This window comes from Corylus avellana, chromosome 2 (genome assembly GCF_965113065.1).
Source record: "Corylus avellana chromosome 2, dhCorAvel1.hap1.2, whole genome shotgun sequence".
NCBI lineage: Eukaryota > Viridiplantae > Streptophyta > Magnoliopsida > Fagales > Betulaceae > Corylus > Corylus avellana.
This window is the reverse complement of record NC_142491.1, coordinates 8,893,862-8,914,382: the sequence shown is the minus strand read 5'-3', so window position 1 is coordinate 8,914,382 and position 20,521 is coordinate 8,893,862. Positions and strand designations below refer to the sequence as shown.

The 20,521-nt window shown below is 34.1% G+C and overlaps 4 protein-coding genes across 5 annotated transcripts; 2 read left to right on the top strand and 2 right to left on the bottom strand.

Annotated features, from left to right (window-relative positions):
- Positions 1-1,143: 1,143 nt before the first annotated feature.
- On the bottom strand, positions 1,144-3,392 carry NDPK1 (nucleoside diphosphate kinase). Its single transcript, XM_059578715.2, has 4 exons — positions 3,235-3,392; positions 2,740-2,788; positions 1,895-2,126; positions 1,144-1,558 (listed from the first exon to the last, which is right to left on the bottom strand). The coding sequence occupies exons 1-4, from the start codon at positions 3,283-3,285 to the stop codon at positions 1,444-1,446; spliced, it is 447 nt and encodes a 148-aa protein (XP_059434698.1). The 5' UTR covers positions 3,286-3,392; the 3' UTR covers positions 1,144-1,443.
- A 1,747-nt stretch (positions 3,393-5,139) lies between these two features.
- LOC132172623 (polygalacturonase-like) lies at positions 5,140-7,380 on the bottom strand. The gene is made up of 9 exons (XM_059584160.2): positions 7,165-7,380; positions 6,877-7,005; positions 6,601-6,774; positions 6,457-6,477; positions 6,153-6,360; positions 5,969-6,050; positions 5,743-5,851; positions 5,536-5,655; positions 5,140-5,358 (listed from the first exon to the last, which is right to left on the bottom strand). The coding sequence occupies exons 1-9, from the start codon at positions 7,378-7,380 to the stop codon at positions 5,140-5,142; spliced, it is 1,278 nt and encodes a 425-aa protein (XP_059440143.2).
- A 4,043-nt stretch (positions 7,381-11,423) lies between these two features.
- LOC132186207 (F-box protein At3g07870) lies at positions 11,424-14,140 on the top strand. The gene is made up of 2 exons (XM_059600066.2): positions 11,424-12,581; positions 13,901-14,140. Exon 1 carries the CDS (start codon positions 11,450-11,452, stop codon positions 12,578-12,580), a length of 1,131 nt encoding a protein of 376 aa, XP_059456049.1. The 5' UTR covers positions 11,424-11,449; the 3' UTR covers position 12,581; positions 13,901-14,140.
- A 2,372-nt stretch (positions 14,141-16,512) lies between these two features.
- Positions 16,513-18,403, top strand: LOC132165564 (F-box protein At3g07870). 2 transcript variants are annotated; one of them, XM_059576197.2, is made up of 2 exons: positions 16,513-17,659; positions 18,274-18,403. In XM_059576197.2, exon 1 carries the CDS (start codon positions 16,569-16,571, stop codon positions 17,649-17,651), a length of 1,083 nt encoding a protein of 360 aa, XP_059432180.2. In that variant the 5' UTR covers positions 16,513-16,568; the 3' UTR covers positions 17,652-17,659; positions 18,274-18,403. The 2 variants fall into 2 exon arrangements, with proteins under 2 accessions (XP_059432180.2, XP_059432172.2); XM_059576189.2 differs by having other exon boundaries at positions 18,206-18,403.
- Positions 18,404-20,521: the final 2,118 nt, after the last annotated feature.

Genomic DNA, 20,521 nt, shown 5'->3' with positions numbered 1-20,521 from the left:
AAGACCCGCCTAGGACCTCGTCGGGACCTAATCGGGACCCACCCGAGACTCCCAGGACCTGTCCAAGACCCGCACAGAACTTGACTGGGACCTGCTCGGGACTTGCCCGCGACCTAATCGGGACTTGCCCGGGACCTAACCGGGACCCAGTGAGGCCCCGAGCAAGTCCCGGGCAAGTCCTGGGCGGGTCCCGAGAGGGTCCAAGTCAAGTCCTGGGCGGGTCCCGGGCAAGTCCCTGGTGGGTCCCGCCGGGGTCTTGGGCAGGTCCCGGTCAGGTCCCGGGCGGGTCCCAGGCAAGTCTCGGGCAGGTCCCGGTCAAGTCCCAAGTAGGTCCCAGCGAGGTCCCGGACAAGTCCCGGTTAAGTTCCGAGCGGGGTCCCAGGTAAGTCCCTGCAGAGTCTCGAACGAGTCCTGTGCAGGTCCCGGCAGGGACCTTATTGGAAAATATATATATAAAAAAAAAAGATATTAAAAAAAATTATTTTTCGTGTGCAAAGTAAACGCCGTAAAATATTTTCGACGGAAAATATTTTCAGGAAAAATAACTTTCCTGAAAATATTTTACGAAAGAAACCATTTTACGTCGAAGTAAACAGAGCTTAACATATAGGTATAATGCTGGCTTTTGGTTTGGGTTTAAAGTAACTTTTTAGAAGTTTTGTCTGGATAAGTGCATATCTAAACTCTCAAGTATAGAGTTTGGTGTTCTCTTTGATAATTACTTAACAGTTTCTCGTTGAGATTGTGTTTTCAAATTCATCAACTGTCCTATCAAAAATAAAAAATAAAAATTCATCAACTGCCATTTCCCTTATAGTGTCCGTAAGTCTTTTTTATGGTGACTTCAGGACCTCTGGTTTCTTTTTGTTATTTCTCAGAGTCTAAATTACTAGTTATTGGCATTTTCTGTCTAAATTACTGGTTATTGGAAATCCGAGTAAGCACTTCCCCAAGACACCACCCTGTAAACCATGAATGATATCGGCCTCCGCCACTCTTCACCTAGACAATCAAGACCAGCATGAGTGTACATGATCACCATATCACATTGAAGACACTTCCTTGATCATTACTAAACTTTGTCAATTCATGCAATTGGTTCATATCCCACAAACATAAAAAGCTTTCCTTTCAGGCAAAGGGTTGATAGTTGACACTGAAGTTTATTCATAAGAAAGGGCTTTTCTTGCAATACCAAGAACAGCAAAACCCTAGATATCCACTAGATCAAGTAAAAAATTATTCTTGGTTTAGAGTCAGACTCGTGAAAACCAACGTTTAAATAACTAAAACAGCTTAACCTTAATAGGGGCATCATAACATTAAATGATAAGCAAATCCAAGGAAACAAGCTAAGCCAAAACTTCATAACTAGCTTATCAAATAGTAGTGATAACAACAGAAGAGCGAGGATGATGGGCTTCAAACAGCTCAATCAAGCATTTACTCATAGATCCACGAGTGGAGGCTGCTCTCCCAGTTAACGGGAGCTTCGGGGAACCACAGTGCAATTTCCTTCCTTGCACTCTCAACTGAATCGCTTCCGTGAATGACATTCCTGCAAAAAAGTTAATCTCATGTGTCACTAATCCAAGTTACAATAAAATTAATCATTTTTCAGGTTCCATTTCTTCATAACATTTCAGTTTCACAAGTCCAAACAATTCCTCAAGAAGACTTTCAAAAGACGAAGAAAACTAAGCATTTTTTACATGATATGAGCTAACAAGTAACAACCCATGTTGCGAAAACCTTCTAAACCCAGAAAAACAACATAAAGCCATTTATTGCTACATGATATGACTATAACACCAAGATTGCCCAATACTACAAGCAAAGGACACAAACCCTGGTATCATACAAAGTCCATCAGTAAAAGGAAAAATGAAGTTACCTGCCAATTTCAACTGCAAAATCACCACGAATGGTTCCAGGGGCGGAGTCCGAGGGGTTTGTGGCTCCAATAATCTTTCGGCCAGTTGTCACAACATTCTTACCCTCCCAAATCGTAGCAACAACAGGACCAGATATAATGTAGTCAACCAACCCATTGAAAAAGGGCTTTGCAGACAGGTCAGCATAGTGCCTCTCAGCAAAAGAACGGTCCACAGATATGAGCTTCAAACCTAAACACAAGTCACACATACTCAATACAGACCAAGAAAGGTTTCTATTTACCAGCTAGTTTTAAGTCATACTCAGAGTAGGCCATAATGTTTTCAATGAAATTCAGACTAGTTAAGCAGTTATGAAATTTAGAAGAATAAGCCATCTAAATATTCTTTAATCTAATCACAATGGAGAGATTATACTAGATTATACTAGTTTAGATTACACTTATCAAAAAAAGATTCTACTAGTTTAGATTTTTTTTTAATAAGTAATAACCCGTCTTATTAAAAGAGTAAAGCGCCCCTAAGTTCACACGAGTATACAAAAGGATCACCTAACTAGAAAAGAATTTTTTTTTAATGTTTTAGTTTCCCCTTTACTTAAAAGAAGAGAGAATTTGGAAATTCCAATGAAAATTCATCTAGAAACATGAGTATTTATTATTGAACTTTATAGGAGTAGGCCGTACAAGATGAAACTTGCATTTCAGACTAAAATTGGGGGTATAAAATTTCCTTAAACAAATCATCTATTGGAAACCACTACAGATAAAGTTGAGCACATGTTGCAGCCAACTCATAACTATCGCAGCTCATGTTATAGGATCAACTGTTAAAAAGATATTACCTTTCAAATAGAAGCCCTTCTTCTCAAACCTGCTAATGATCTCACCAACCTGAAACATAGATTAAATGCTTCAATAAAACTGACCCCTATTGCCGTCACCAGCAATTGCACACTGAAAATGAAATACAAGCATTCAAATAACAATTTACAATCTTGGTTTCGAGCAGATAAAAGTTCCCAGCTCAACTAAGCAAAACTAGTTGTATGACGGACTAATCTGATTAGATTTTCAGTTATTTTCCTCCCGTTTCTCATAAACCAAACACTTAGATCTACAAACACCACCTCACATAACAAACGAAATCCCACAAACCCAATTCAGTTTCAATCGAAAACCTGCAAGTTCTGGTTACAGAAAAATAGGAAGGAAAAAAAAAAAAACAAAAACCAAAACTTTCCTTTCCTTTCCTACACTTTCGCTTCAGCCAAACACAAAATCCATACAGATAGTAAAAAAAATTGAACTTTCAAATAAAAAAGAAAAAACCCACGTACCAAGCCCCTCTGGACACCATCGGGCTTGATCATGATGAAGGTCTGCTCCATCGTTCTCGCTGTGAAGTATTTTCCTGTTAAAACTCTTGAAAATAAGGGAGAGAGTGACGATATGATTGAAAGAAGGAGAGAAGGGGTACTATATATATGGCTGAAAACAAAACCCTAGCCCTAAGTGCAAGAGAATATTCGCTTAAGAACAGTTTGGTTTTTTTTTTTTTTTTTAATCATGAGTTCAATCTTAAAATTTGTTATCTTCATTAACTTTATTCGGATTGAGATCCTTTTGGTGTTGGACGGGGTCCAGTGCCATTTTTTTCAACCGTTCATTTGACAGCAAAATAACACCAACGGCCCCGATTATGACAGCAAAATTAAAACAAAAACAGACAGCTGAAAAAGACAAAGGGTCGAACCATATCATTTATTTGAAGGGAAGTATTCCCCAGAGGTAACTTAATCGGCTGGAACCACGCTTAATAAAGCGGAAGTCACTAATTCGACTTCTCGTCCCCCTCTTATACGGACATGTCAAAAAAAAAACCCTTATATAGGGAGGTTGCACAAAATGTGAGTTTTGTGCCACCAATCGGAAGGTGACAATTAAGCCAATCTTGCTAAACTTAAGTTTTTTTTTAAAAAAACACAACTATACTAGATTATATCACATACGAGAAAAAAACAAAAACTTAAAAAATTAATTAAAAAAAAAAATTGAAGGGGTGCTGCCAAGTCGAACCATTCTCTTGGTTAAAAGATGATTATGTGGTCACCCTCAAATGGCAGTTTAAGAGTGACGCAATCATTCCGTATGAGAATTATGGATGACGTGACCATCGTAATGAGAATCGGGAGTAGTTGTAACCATCACCAATTGATTGAAACGTGGGAGTAACCCCGACTGTCTTAAAAGTTAAAATTGTCATATTGGGTGGCTGAACCAGCTCACTCACCAAAAGGGTGGCTTAATCACTCTTGAACCATTCAAAGTAGTAACAACCTTAATGGACTCCTTAATGGACTCCAACGGCCAGTGTTTTTTTTTTTTTTTGGCATTGTAGCATGATAATTTTAAATGGCCAGCCAAAAAAAATGTAATTGCATCCATGGAATAACTCATATGTCAATTCACTTTGTTCTATCAGTTTTTTTATTTTTTATTTTTTAGCCAACTTTATTCTCTCGGTGATAGAACACATGGCCTTGTTATAAGTATTTTTCGGATAAGTAAAAGGAAAAAAAAAAAGAATTAAACATCAAAGAATATTTATTAAAAAAATATTATTTTCTGAACAAATCTTTTTTCTTTTCTTTTTTTGAAGGATGAGTACTGATTTATTTTATTTTATTTTTATTTTATGATGAGAAAGAATATTCAAGGTTTTCAACTTGATTATTTTAGCCTTATTATTCAGATATTCTATTTCTCTCACAAAGTTGGGTGCTTTCTAATAAGTTATTTTGATAATCTAAAAGACGAACTAAAGTAGGGATAACCTATTTAATTAGTGGTAGTCCAAATGGTAACCGCATCCTCCTTAAAAACATAATATTCTAATTTAAAGTAAAGCAGATAAGAATGGCATTACATACTTTTCTTTTACTTTTTGTTTTATAACGGCATAACATACTTATTTGTTCAAATAAATAAGTTAAAATATATATATATATATATATATATATATATATATATATATATATATATATATATATTTGTTTAAGGTTTACTTCTATGGGTTCTTTTTCCTATGTTTTAAACCAACATTTTCTTTTGTTTATTCAATCATTCGAGTTTGGGTCTGATACGTATCCATATACCTTACTAGGACAAGGAATTTTACCAAAAAAAAAAAAAAATTATTATTCAATATAAACGTTAATAAACAAATGGAAAAAGCAAATCAACTAGCACAAAGGAGAGACGGTTCCCTGGTTAGTCAAATATTTAACGCTCTCACAAGAGGCCTTAATACTTTCGTCTTCTTGGCGGGCAAGATTAACGTCTTCCAACCAAATTTCACGACATGGAAAACTCTTGCTGCACTTGAAGTTTATGGCTTCCTCTGATGCGCTGACACCTGTGATGTTTTTGTAAACAATATTGCTTACTTTGACTGCTGAAGCCTGTCATTAGATTAAGTGATTGTTAGTAACAATGATGAGTTTTGGGATACAAGTGTTGTTAGAGTATTATAACTCAGTTTTGCCATTGTGCCATGTGACACTCATGTTGAGTATCATCCACATAAATTTATAAATGCACATTATCATTACACCGAACATTTTTGTTAAGAGTATTACCTGTTCTGAGCATGAAGGTTCTTTTTCATCACAATAATATTGATTTATGATTATAGGATTTTGGACACTGTGCATTTTAACATTTTGAAATGTAATATTTTTGGCATATCCAGAGCCGCCCTGCGTATAAATAAATGAATAATATGTTAAGTGTGAACTGCTAACCAACAATGGAGTAACAAAAACAAAATACATATTTTTAATTACCTGCCATGTTTTTATTCTCAATCCATTTGTGGTTCCTGATAGTATCGCTCTATCGACTAACACATTCGAAACATAGTCACTTGAACCGCCCGCACCCAAACTTCCTATGCTGCAAGTAAAATAATATCCAAATAAGTAATAATTAAATTACATGTAAAGAAAAAAAAAAAAAAACGTAATAATATTCATGCATTCAAAGCAAGAAGAGTTAGAGATCCCTAGCTACCTGATTCCATGGCCGGGTCCACAGGTAATATCTGTGGCTTCAACATTTTCAGACCCACTTACTATCGAAATACAATCATCCCCTTCAATAAATAAAACATAAAATCTCATTATTGTCACTATATATAGTGGCAAGCCAAACTTGATATTTAATTAGCAACTTTTTATAGAAAATTCAAGGTTACCTGTCCCTATAATGCAGTTTTGAATATGAATGTTTTGCGTTTCTGTGACATGAATTCCATCGGTGTTGGGGCTATGCTCCGGTGCAGTTACCACGAGACGTGAAGCTTTGACATTTGAGCATCTTTGAAACGTGAGATGCATTTGTGGTGCGTTTTTGATCCGGAAGTTATCTACTGTCAAATTGTTGCAGTTGAGGAAAGTCACGGCCTATACATACATACATACCCAATATATATAAAAAAAGATAAAAATATTTTGAAAAGAATCAAGAAATAAAGAAAAAGGAAAAAATTAAAGGCTTACAGTTGGTGCGTGCGTGCAAGGCTGCATGCAAAAGAAATAGAAGAAAGAAATGACAACTAATTAATTAGTTCAAATTCTATTAATTAAGAGATGGAAAGAAAGAAATTAAAGTTGATGGAAGAACTCATGAGCCGAATTACATACCAGAGTTTTGTTGATTTTGCATGATTTATTCCACCATCTCTTCCCATTGCCATTGATGGTGCCCGTTCCCCCACCTTCGACAGTAAAATTTTGAATATTTTGGAACACAAGCCATTGTCGTTTATGTTTTTGATAATCTGATTTACGAGGAGAAGCTTTGATTGTTCCATAGACCTAGTACAGTAAGTATAAAGAAAGAAAAAATAGGCATATAATTAATTAGATATTTATATAATTACAGATGCATGCATGCAAATTCAACGTAAAGATAGAGACCTTGAATGTGAAATTAGAATTGCAAGGACCCTTGAATGTAATTGGCTTGAGATGATAGCTCCTATTTTGAGGTACCACAAGAACGCTATCTTTTGAAGAACAAGCCTCTCTCCATGCTTTCTTAAATGCCTGCAGTGCGAAAACATCAAACCAACATCAATCAATCAGTTGACCCACACAAAGAAAAGGAAAAAAAAAAAATCAAAACCAAATTCTGCAGGAAAAAGAAAAAAAAAAACGGTGGAACGTACAGAGAATATATATATATATAACAAGGTATATATAGACCTGAGTATCATCTCCTCCATCGCCTTTAGCGCCAAAGGCATCTACATTAAGCAGCTCCGGATTCGGTGTTGAAGTTGAAGGGATGCTTACTATGCGTGAAGTAGTATAGGCGCGGGAATCATGAAGCCGAAAACAGGATGTTTCGGATGAGAAAGACGTTATAATGATGAAAACGGTGAAAATAAAAAAAAGGGCGTGGGCGTGAAGAAGAGCCATGATATCTGAATTTGCACTAGTTGAGAAAGGAATTGATCTGCATGCAAGAGATCGACGATCGTTGTGATTTGTTTAATGAAGGAGGGTGGGTGTTGTTTTATAATAGGCATCATGAAGAAGCATGTCATATCCGACTACAACTACTATTAACTATTAATTCCCAAGTCGGTCAGTCGGAAATACAAATTCTATCTGCATTCTGATTCTTCAACATCGATGTAAAATTATCTTTTACCACTCACTCTTATCTTTTACCACTTATTCTGTCGTAAATTTGCTTTCGTTACAGACAATTATTCCTTTTGTATAGGTTTCTATTGCCTTTGTTGAGGTCGGTACGTATCATACTGGCCAATATGATTGATACCAGTTAATTTTTATGTCATTGTAAATTTGTAATGCCCCGATCCCAATACTATTAATTGTACATAAAACATATATTTCTCTTCATAACACTTTCACAAGTATATGTGGGCATTTATATTCTTTATAATATGTACTATAAATTATTAAATTGTAATGGCATTTCCTTTAAACTTTTTTTTCTTTTTTCCTTCTTTCTTCCTCCTCTGTTTAATTTATATCCTCATTACATATATCTGAATCATACATGTTAACATGGCCAAGGAACCCAAATTATTATAAATGTGTATTCATCAAACAACAACAAAAGATGAGAAGCAAGATCTTAGAACACTAGCAGCAAATACTCTATAGCTCATTAATTTCTCTATATTTAGGAATTTTTGTAAAAAAATCACAAAAACTCACACACTTCAATTTTCTTAAATTTAACCAATACCCTTGGGTAGTTTATAATGTTTTTCAATGTGTAATGAACCAAGAGTGGTCTCCTATACATTATTTTAATATAAACATTTATTTTCTATCTCTCATCTTTCATCTTTTGGTCTTTCATTGAAGATTGTCTAAAAATTTTGTAAAAAATATGAAGATAGGTAAAGAACCTATATTTTATAAATAAATAATATTTTAATAGTACAGTGGAAGCCATGATATATATCTTAAAAACAAAAGAGTTTGAAGAATTTGCTGAAGTTGGGTTGATCAGCAACGGTTACAAAGAAACATGATAAACACAAACTACTCACTTAGAGATATATCCTATGATTATCATATCACATAACACTTAACTTAATAACTATTAATAAAGATAATACCAAACTACTTAGACATAACTTACTGTCCTATTTATTCTCTATTACTATCTATTAATTACTAGAATCCTAATAGAAACAATACTCTCTAGAGATAACATACTATCCCATTTATTATCTACTACTATCTAATTAATACTAGAATCCTAATAGAAATACTACTCTCTTCTCTCTAGGTACGCAACACCCGCACAAAGAAAAAGGAAATTCAAAACCAAATTCTGCAGCAAAAAAAAGAAAAAGAAAAAGAAACGATCCAACAGAGGATATTCGTAAATTAAAATGTGGGATCAATTGGACCAAAACTACGCCGTTTTGGTCCAAATTAGAAGGCGGGATGAGGGTGAAATATATTCGTAAAAAACTTTTGTATTTGTTTGTGTGTGTCGTTCTCTCTTCCTCCCTCTCGTCGCAGAGCATGCAACGAAAAAAATTTGTCATTCTCTAGTTGAAGTTGCAGAGCAAGGAAGAAAGAAGAGCTTAATTCAGATAACTTTTCTTCCTCTTTCTTCTCTCTCTTCGGAACCTTGTTTTCTCCATGCTAGCTTTGGTTTAATTTCAAATCTTGGTGCATATTTCTGAAATTTAAGCTTCATGTATAGTTGGCATACATCTTCATTTTATAAGGCGTAATCTTCAACTAATTGAATTACCCATTAGAAACCTGTAAAAGCCCCTGTTACATGAAATTTGAGGATTATTAGGTCAGTGCTAATAATCAAATTAATGCGGAGCTCATAAAAGATGTACTGCGGAGCCCTGTACATCTTTACATTCTTAGAGTTATTAGAAGAAAAAAAATGATATGGATATTAAATTTTTTACTAAGAAATTACATCAAATTAATGTGGAACTCATAAATTAGTACTGTAATATGTATAGATTTTTATTAATTGTTTTGATTCTCTCGGTTAGCATTTCTCCATAAAAGAAAAGTTAGATTTTTGTTTGATAAAATTTTTCATTTATAAACCTCTGAGCTGTTGCATCTAGCGTGATTGTTTGAAGAAAAAAAAAAAAGAAAAAAAAAAAGAAAAAGAAAAAAAGAAAGACCGTTCAAAAATATAACGGTCACTCTCTCCCGCGTGCCTTCTCTCATTCCTTTAACAAACCCTACCTTAAAACTCTTCTTCAAGATTGTTGCCTCTACCATGTTAGAGTGGTCTCAACAAGTCTCAGGTAATCCCCCGGGGATGATTTGCTTGAGATGTTTCATGTTTGATTCTCTGGTTGTCAGATGTGTAGCATTTTATTGTTTAAACAACGTGTTTTATAAAGTGGTGATGTTTAAACAACATTATTATTTATGCATCACTATTAGGTGACGTTTGAACAGTATTACTATTCTCAAGTTAAATATTGTTCAAGCATTGTTTTTAGGGAAAACTTTACTTTGGCCTCTTAAATTTCTACCCGATTTTACAAATCCCCCATGAACTTCCAAATCTCTCATTTTTTACCCATAAACTTCTAATTACTCTTAATTAGAACCCTTTCGTTAATTTTAACCATTAAAAATACAAAAAAAAAAAAAAAAAAAACTAAAATGTCATTGATTTTTATTTTTAAAAAATTAAAAAATATATTTTAAAAGTTAAAAATCAAACAAAGAAGTTCACATTAAAAGTAATTGAAAGCTCAAAGTTCAAAATGAGAGATTTAAAAATTTAAAAAGAGTTTATAAAATTGATCAAAAGTTGATACGGCCAAAATAATGTCATGATGTGACATTTACACAGGATTACTATTCACACGTTGAATATTGTTCAAACATTGTTTTCTGACTACAGTAGTATTGTTTGAACGGTATTAATAAATTAAGGTTGATAAATTTAAATAAAAATATATATATTTAAAATAAAAAGTGGTTAAAAAGTAAATTTGTTTAGTTAAAATCGAGTTAAATTGTGACTAGTTCAGTCAAAATGGTATTAGTATGGGTCAGCTTTCTAGTCAAGTAAAGGCAGTGCATGCATAGTCAAATCACGAGGCATTCGAATTTTCAAAAGCCTGTTGTCTTTGTGTAGTTAAATCAGTAGCATCGTATATCAGCATGGAACTGCAAACAATCTCGAGGAGCATCCATGGTGAATAAAAATGCCATACTCTGCAAAATTTTATTTTCAAAATTTGTTTTTAAATCATGTTTTATTTTTTTTAAAAGGAATAATTCTTTATTGCTCGTGTACAAGATTTTGGCCATATTTATAATAAGTGGACAATTGTTTTTTATTGTATTGATTTTATGATATGAGTTAAGTTTATAAGTTTTTTTATGGTATCAGAGCTTACCACATAATAAAATGGGGCTCACTTATACTATTTATCTTATGACATAAAACCAAGAAAAATAACGACTTGCATATGATGAAGGGTGTTGGTGTATTTGATATTTCAATTTTGTAAATAAAAAAAATATTATTTTAAAGTAAATAATAAAAAAATTGATTGTTTGAGATTGTATTTTAAAAAAAGAGAAATAATTTGCGTTAATATTTTGTTTATATATTTTTTTATTTTATCTTACAAATTAATAATTAAATTTGTGAACTTATGAAGTCAATGATAAACTTCATAAATCTAGTGGTTGATCTATTGAATTTGTAAAAAAAAATATTAACAAATTATTGACGATGCAGAATTTAAAAATACTGAATTTTAAAAACTAAATCTTAATTGAAAAAATAATTTTATCAAATGTATTTTTTAAATTATTATTTATTTATTGGTTTGATAAAAATTATTACTTTTAAATCACTACGTTTATGCAACAGTGACGTATGATTTGAAAACTAAATATTTTTGAGAAAAAAATTTGGTAAGAGTAGATTTTCCTATATATATATATATATATATTGTCCCATTTTGAGCAGGGCAGAGAGCTTGGAAGAATGGCAACCTATCTGCCGGAGGAAGTGGTGGTGAAGATACTGTCGAGGCTGCCTCCAAAATCTCTGATACGATTCAAGTGTGTCTCAAAAAGCTGGCAAGCTCTCATAGGAAACCCAGATTTCCTCTCAAAAAACCTCCTAAACGACTCCATTATCACCCAGAACTCCAATGATCCTCTCCGACATATCATCTTCTTCGCCCTGGACCCCAAAACCCCCGGAAAGCTAGTACACTCTTTCCGCTCTTACGACTTCCTCCACTGCGCGCCTCAAACCCCTCTGAATCTCCCAACAGAACCGAGATTTGACATCGTCGCTTCCTGTAATGGCCTGCTCTGCCTCTGGGACTATGCGCGAAACGACATCTATCTCTGGAATCCCGCAACGTCATCGGAACTTAAGGCTCTCCCGGCCTCGTCTTCTTACGGTCGACTTAGAGTCTCTATGTTTCATGTGGGGTTCGGTTTCGACTCGGTATCTAATGATTACAAGGTGATCAGAATTCTTATGGTTGAAGACGAAGATGAGACATGGGATGAAGTAGAAATATACAGCCTGAGATGCGGATCTTGGAGACAGCTTGATCTGGGCGTGCCCTTGGGGATATATGAAGATTCGCGGAGCGCGGCATTGGATGGGGTTTTTCTATGGTATGGTAACGACGATTACGAGGATCATGTGAACGATGATGATGAGATAATAGTTGCTTTTGACTTCAGCAATGAGGAGTTCCGAACGATGCTGTTTCCAGATGCTGGGTTTTTCTGTGATTACGGCGAATGCACGCGGACTGTCACGGGGTTGAAAGGATCTCTTGCTATGTTGGTTTTTCCTAGTGAAGACCGGAAGAAAAAGATGTATTTGGATATATGGGTTATGCTTGAATTTGGTGTTAGGGAGTCGTGGACTAGACTTCTGAGCATTAAACTCCCAGTGCATTTGGAAAGGCCATTGGGGTTTTGGAAGAACGGGGAGTTGTTCATGGAGAATAGAAAGAGGCAGCTGGTCTTGTGTGATCTTTTGGCACAAAAGGAGGCGAAACTTGGGTTTAAAGGGTCTTGGGAAACGTTAGAAGTGGTAGAACTCAGGCTGAGTTCGGTTGTGATCAATGGAGGGAGGGATAATCCGTGAGGTATGGCACCATGCCCTTACCTAGTTTAATTCATGTTTCTGTCTTCTATTATTCTTTTAATAAGAATATTTGGTCCTAAATTACATTATTTTGTAAATTTGCTTTTTTGAGATCCATTTTGTTGAGTGAATCTGGTTTGATAATTGATACGGATCAATCAGCATCATTTTCATATATAAAATTAGGTAGGAGATACTAGAGGCACTTTGAGAAACCCAGGAATCATCCTCTTCTCTAGATCTTCCCCTGCATATATTAGATGACACGCAACACACTCCTAGTTGTGATTGATTTGAGATTAATTTAAGAATTTAAACAATTACCACTTCGTCTAGCTGATTTGGGTACTGCTTCAAATCGTCTTGCTAATTGAACACACGTGTTTGACAAATTGACTGAGAATAGTTGACTGCTTCTAGACTTTATTAGGTAAAAAGAGTGACATATTTCAGCGATGGAGCCCAATTCCAAGAGACCCAGGATTTTAATTGCCACCCATTTTGTTTTTGACATCAAATGATAGGGCTCAGCAACTTGCCCCAACATGTTCTTCATGACCTCCTCTCCTTCCTTGAAACCAGAAACGTTATAAACTTAAAACATATTGTTAAGAAGATAGAGCTGCATTTGTACTTCGGTGTTTTCCTAAATTTCCACCAACTCCCCATTTGGATCATTGCTTAGTTGACAATGAGTTTACAAGATGTGAATCCTAAATGAAGAGCTTGATCCTAAAATTCGCATTTGAGTTGCCGCCTTTTCTTGCTTATTGTGAATCCTTAAAGAGTTTTAAGGTTGAGATTGGTACTCTTGAGGTTGAAGTAGACATTCATTGAATTTTGGCATGCTTAGACCTTTTACCATATATTACTTTTGCTCCAAAAAGCTGCCTTGAAAACTTGAAATTGTAGCACTGCTTTATGCATGAACTTGTAGTTCTTGATATAGAAGCTTCTAATCTTAAGAATCTGACATTTGTGAACACTGACAAGGACACCACCTTTGTGTGTGTGTGTGTTTGATCGTTAACCTACATTGGTCTCTCTTTGCTTTGATACTACTCTTTGCAGAATTTATCATCATTAATAAATGTTTTCATTCTCTTCACTGGTATAGTTCGCAAAAAAGTGGCCGGCCAACAAGTATTGCACCAAATCTTTTAGGATTTAAGCATTACCCAGGCTAATGGCCTTGAATTTTCAGTGCTTTAAGTTGAAAGCTTGAAAGATGTATTTCTGAGATCTATATTTTTTTTAAGGAGGTTATGTTATTGACTGACAATGCTTTATCTATTTATTTATTTATAATTCTTTTTTCAGCACCTCTCCCATCTGCATGGTAAAGAAGGAAAAGCTTTCATTAAATTGAAAGTTTGTGGAAGGGCTAGTCCAGTTGCTCAACTACTCACCCATCTTAGAAGCAGTTTGTATTGATTTTGAATTAGTAAATGACAATGTCTGAAAACATTTTAGCTATGAATATTTCTCTTTCTATTTGCATGGTGGTTAGGTATGGCAAACCTTAATTATGCATCGAAGCAAATATATTGGTCTTGCCTCTATTGGTCTGCATTTAATTATCCAATATCCCTTTCCCCTTCGCTGATATTGCTTAGAAAAAAAAAAAAAAAAAATCCAATATGTTTTTTTGGGTCGGGAATTGCATGCTCTAATCATAGGCATGTTTTCAGTCTCTTAACAATTTCTAAAACACACACTTAGGGCTTGTTTGGTTTACAGTATGACTATTCCATCAGAAAAATGAATAACTATTATTGAGAATAGAAGAGATATGAAATAGCTATTTATATTCTTTAATTTGATTGTATTGGAATAGAACCCTTATAATGTATTCCTTTGTTTGGTACATGAATGAAATCGTATTGTAATTAAATTTCCTAAAGTACTTTTATGATACAAATATAATTTATTTTTATTAAGGACTTTTTTTCTTTATTTTTAATTTTTTGCAAATTTTTTTCTTTATTTTTGAAACATAAACAACTATACTATAATTCTTTTTTTTTTTTAAAAAAAAAAAAAAAAAAAAATTCTATCTAGTATATGTTTTTTTTCTTCCTCTTTATGCTACATAATTATTTATAAAAATAAATAAATAAAAAAAAAAGCACATAATCATCGTATCACCATTATTTATTTATTTATTTAAAAAATAAAAAGAAACTGTGAAAAGCACATCAGCCATATTGATATCATGTAAGAACATGTCATAATAATGAACAAAAACACATCTCAATTAAAATCAAGTTTTGCTGCTAATGCAAATCACCAAATTATTTCATAATAATGAACAAAAAGCACATTTCAATTAAAATCAAGTTGCTGCAAATGCAAATCACCAAATTGTCTCTTAAAAAAAATTACAAAATGACTTATAGCTGACCAAACATCTTAACCATTAGAAAATTGTACATCATTCTCATGCGTCCTTAATAATTTCACGCACCAATTCTTTATTATCATAATTTGAAACGCTGAAGAAAAGATCTATTATCTCAGGCTAACAAACAATCAATTTTATTGCTTTGAGACGATCCTTATCGGCAATACTAATTATTTTTGATAGCTCATCATTAACTTTTAATCTATTCTCTCATTCTACCTTCCTCATAACTGACTTGTTAAGATTAACTGATGCAGTAATTAAATTTATCGCAAGTTGGTTACCAACTTCTCTAATTGTGTGGGCGATGTTATTTTCGGTACTCTTATTAGGCATTTTTCTTTTCCAACCTGAAAGTCCTATTCCATTGTCATTGGTGGGCAACTATGTTCTTCCATCCCATTTTTCTCGTTCTGGCCAATATTGTTTTCATCCTCTTTTTTATGTAGCATCTCTTCACACATGTCCATAGGTGCTTGAACATCTTTGCTAGTATAATGGTCTTTTACATAGACAATGCAAAGATCCTCATATAAGGGAAAAGTTTTATTTTTAAAATTAGCTGCCCCTTTATAACTCTACAGAACCATCAAATATGATAATATCCAATTAATATATTATGCACACAATAAGATTATAATATATAATTCACAACATGTTAAAATTTGACTCGTACATATGCTTGCCACACAACATCTTCAGGAACCACACATTTTCTAACATTATTCCACCCAAATCCACTTGCATCATGACCACGCAACAATGCATGGATTACTTGAAAATCATTCTCAAAGTTTTCAATCTTGATTATATATGTGGTTTTGTCTTGATTCCAGCAGGTAATGTCTTTGAGAGCTTCATCTCCAAGATTCTAAAATAACCTGGTTGAAACCTAATTTTGCCTATCGCTTCCTTTATTGTAGTGCTCTACCAAAGCTTGAACAAATTTAATATTTTCTTAGGAGTCCATTTCTTTCTACCAGAATCTTGAGAATCTAATTTTAATCCACCTCTTGCTTCAAGCATATTACATAAATTGCTAAATAAATTTCTATTCATTCTTAAATGGTTATGGCAAGTTTCATCATCCTCATATATTAAACAGTAAAGATTCCCTTGTCTCGAATATAAATCACTAAAGTACTAATCTGTCAAGGATTTCTTTCAAATATGGTAATCTATCAAAACACATAACAATTCAAAGAAAGTAATAACAACTGACAACATTTCCACCCAAAACATCAACACCGAATCAACTTCCTCTTCTTTATTTGTGCCATATTTGTAGTTTTTTCAACTCTTTACAATGCAGTTTCCAAAGAATAATTTAATCGATTGAATATCACATTTCATAAAGCGGAGTTCACTAAATTGAATCATTTTATCCTTTCCCTATATATGCGGAAATGATAAAAGGAAAGGTGACAATTAAAACAATTTAAAGACCGGAGAACTTTTTTAATCCTTAACATTTAAGCAAGGTAAAAATGGTGTTTTAATTATCAAACAAAAAGCACAGGACTTTTTATATATACACCATTTTGTGCTGTGCAGAGCAGAGCAGAGAGCTTGGAAGTTTGAAGAATGGCAACCTATCTGCCGGAGGAAGTGGTGGTGAAGATACTGTCGAGGGTGCCTCCAAAATCTCTGATCAGATTCAAGTGTGTCTCCAAAAGATGGCATGCTCTCATAGGAAACCCAGATTTCCTCTCAAAAAACCTCCTCAACCACTCCATTATCGCCCAGAACTCCAATGAAGATGATCCTCTCCGTCTTATCCTTTTCTTCGCCCAAGACTCTGATACCGGAAATCTAATACACTCTTTCCGCTATTACGACTCCCTCCACTGCGCGTCTCAAACCCCTCTGAATCTCCCATCACCAGCACCACACTATTACATCGCCGCTTCCTGTAATGGCTTGCTCTGTCTCTGGGACGACACCGTGCGAAGCGACGTCTATCTCTGGAATCCCGCCACCTCATCAGAAGTTAAGGCTCTCCCGGCAGCGTCTTCTCACCGTCACACCGGACTTAGAGTGTTTCCGGGTCAAGTGGGGTTCGGTTTCGACTCGAGATCCAACGACTTCAAGGTGGTCAGGCTTTTTCAGGTTGTAGAAGAAGATGGTACTGAAAGGGCTGAAGCACAAATATACAGCTTAAGATGTGGTTCTTGGAGACTGCTTGATCTATGCGTGCCCAATTACGTCAATTCGCGGACCGCAGCATTGGATGAGGTATTTCTATGGTATGCTGATGATGATGATATAATTGTAGCTTTTAACTTCACCGATGAGGAGTTCCGAACGATGATGTTCCCGGATGCTCGCTTTTTTTGTGATTACGGTGAATATACCCGGACTGTGACGGACTTGAAGGGATATGTTGCTACGATGGTTTTTCCTCTTGATGAAAGGAAGAAATATATGCATTTGGATATATGGGTTATGATTGAATTTGGTGTTAGAGAGTCGTGGACTAGGCTTCTCAGCATTCAACTCCCATTGCATTTGGAAAGACCATTGAGGTTTTGGAAGAACAGGGGGTTGTTCATGGAGAATAGTGAGGGACAGCTGGTCTTGTATGATCTTTTCGCACAAACGGAGACGAATCTTCATTTTGAAGGGTTTGGGAGAACGTTAAAAGTTGTGGACTACACGCTAGGATAATCCCTGAGGTATGGCTCCATGCCCTTAACTTGTTTGATTCATGTTTCTGTCTTTATTTCTCTTTTTTTTTTTTAATAAGAGTGTTTGGTCCTAAATTTTACTGCATTTGTTACATGATTATGTAAATTTGCTTCTTTTGAGAGCCATTTTGTTGAGTGAAGTTGGTTTGATACGGATCAATCAGCATCATTTTCATATATAAAATTAGATAGGAGATACCAGGAATCATTCTCTTCTCCCATGCATTAGATACGCGCACACACGCTTAAGCTGTTTGACAAATTGACTGAGAGTAGTTGATTGCTTTTAGACTTTTAGTATGTAAAAATAGTGATATATTTCAGTGGATTGCACCAAATCTTTTAGGATTTAAGTTGAAAACTCGAAATAGATCTCTCTATGAATGGGTGAAGGAATCAAGTTGCCTTTTTCTCTTGTTCTTTTCTTTAGGTTCTCTGGACCATTTGAAATTTAGAACTAGTGTATTTATTTTTAAGGAGGTGATGTTGTTGACTCACAATGCTTTATTTATTTATTTGGTAATTCTTTTTCAGCACCTCTCCCATCTGCATGGTAAAGATGGAAGCTTTCATCAAATTGAAGTCTTTGACTGTTCATGTAGGATTGATTGAAGGCAACATGGAAGGGCTAGTCCACCCATCTTAGAAGCAGTTTATATTAAGATTTTGATGTAGTAAATGGCAATGTCTGAACATTTTAGCTATGAATATCTATCTTTCTAGTTGCGGGTAGCGGTCAGTTGCGGTTAATGTGCGGTTAATATTTGCTCACCCTAATTATGCATTAAAGCAAATACATTGGTGTTGCCTCTATTGGTCTAAAACACACTTATTGTAAAGCAGACGGCAGCAAACAGGCCAAAACTCCTCTATTTTGTTTATCTTCTTCCCTCTTTCTCTCTCTCTCTCTCTCTCTCTGGCTCTCTTCAAGTCCCACCGTCCTCCTTTGTCGATTGAATATCCAGCTCACTTGGAGAAATCATTGGCTTTTCTCAGTTCACCCAAACCACAATGGCTTCTGGCATAGTGACATCGATGTGTGGGAAGGTTTGGTTGAGTTTTGTTAGAGAAAATGTCGGGCAATTTTATGTGGTAGCCAAAATTGAAATGGGAAATATTGTGCCAGATGGAAAAAGAATAAATAAATCTTTAATAAATATTGTCGAATGGACTAGTTTATTTATAGCTTTACCCACAAGTCAGATACCGTTTATGATAGAATTTGAATACCAAGTGAAAAAATCAAATAAAAATGTGCAAATTTAAGTATTAAAAAGATAATTAAGCTTAAAAATAAAGAAAAATGGTTTGCGGAATAGACTCGTGGGATGTAAGGGTTATTTCTATGAAATAGTCATTCATTTAATTGGAATGAAATTTGAATCACTAGCATTTCCAATGGAGGAGCCAAATGATACTTTTATCTAAAAGGACTAATCAAAAAAATTCCACATTGGATTAGTCAAAAAAAAAAAAAAAAAAAAAAACAAAATTGATATTTAATTGGATTAGCCAAAAAAAAGAAAGAAAAACAGCTATGACCCCATGAAACACACTTTACTCCCTGAAGTATTTTGAGTTGACACTTTACCCGCTAGTACTTAGGTTTGCACATTTTTATTTTTGTCTACATGAGTTTCAAATCCTATCACAGATGGTATTTGACTTTCGGGAAAAGACAAACTTAGTACATCCGTTACCTCAAACTAACGGAATGTCACGTGTTTTCAGATACAAATGCTAGGTGTCCTAAAAAAATAAAAAATAATAAAATTAAAATTAAAATAATTAATCAAAAAACTAAACCCTAAAAAGAAGAAAAGAAAAATTTTGGGCCACCCCCAATGGCCAAAATGGGGGTGGGTAGAATCTTCTCAGGAATAGTTATTTATGTGGGAATCACCAGCATTCTCAATGGAGAAGCCAAATTATATTTTTTTTCCAAAATAGCTAATCAGATTTGTAAACCACCCCCCATTAGATTAGCTAAAAAAAATTCAAAATGGATATTTGATTGGATTAGCCAAAAAAAAAAAAAAAAGCTACATACAGCAGTACTTTTAAAGGGAGCTATTTTATATTTTATTGTTTCTCTCCTGTTTTATCTTTTTCCCAAAACTTTTCCCACTTTTCAAAGGATCATTATGAGAATATTCTTTCACAATTTTTGATAAAAAGATATTTAAATAATATAGATAAAAATATAGCTAATTGGATGTAGGAAGCCTTTAAAAATCTATTAAAGCATTCTCAATGGAAGAGCCAAATGGTACTTTTGTCTAAAATGGCTAATGGGATTTGTAAAAAGCCCTCCACATTGGATTAATCAAAAAAAAAAGAAAAAAAAAAGAAAGAAAGAAAAAGCTACATATAGCAGCACTTTTCAAGGGAGTTATTTTACTTTTTATTGTTTTTCTCACGTCTCAAAACTTTTTTCACTTCTCAAGGGATCATTATGAGAATATTCTTTTACAATTTTTAATAAAAAAATATTTAATAAATATGATGACATTACTATGATAATATGGTTTTTATACTTAACGTTGGCAAATACGATATTTAAAAAATATAACCATTGAAAAATATAATTATTATAAAATACAACCGTTTCAAAAATATTATAGTTACAAAAATAATTATTTGAAAAATAATAATCGTTGAAAAATTATTGTGCTAAACGAATTACTATTGAAAAAATAAAGATAGAATCACTAAAAAGTAAAAAAAATAATATTTAAATGATATAGATAAAAATATAGCTAATCGGACGTAGAAGGTCTTTAAAAATTAATTAGCTAAACTAGATAAATTGGATTTTGAGGAGCCATTTTGCATAAAAAAATTGGCTCT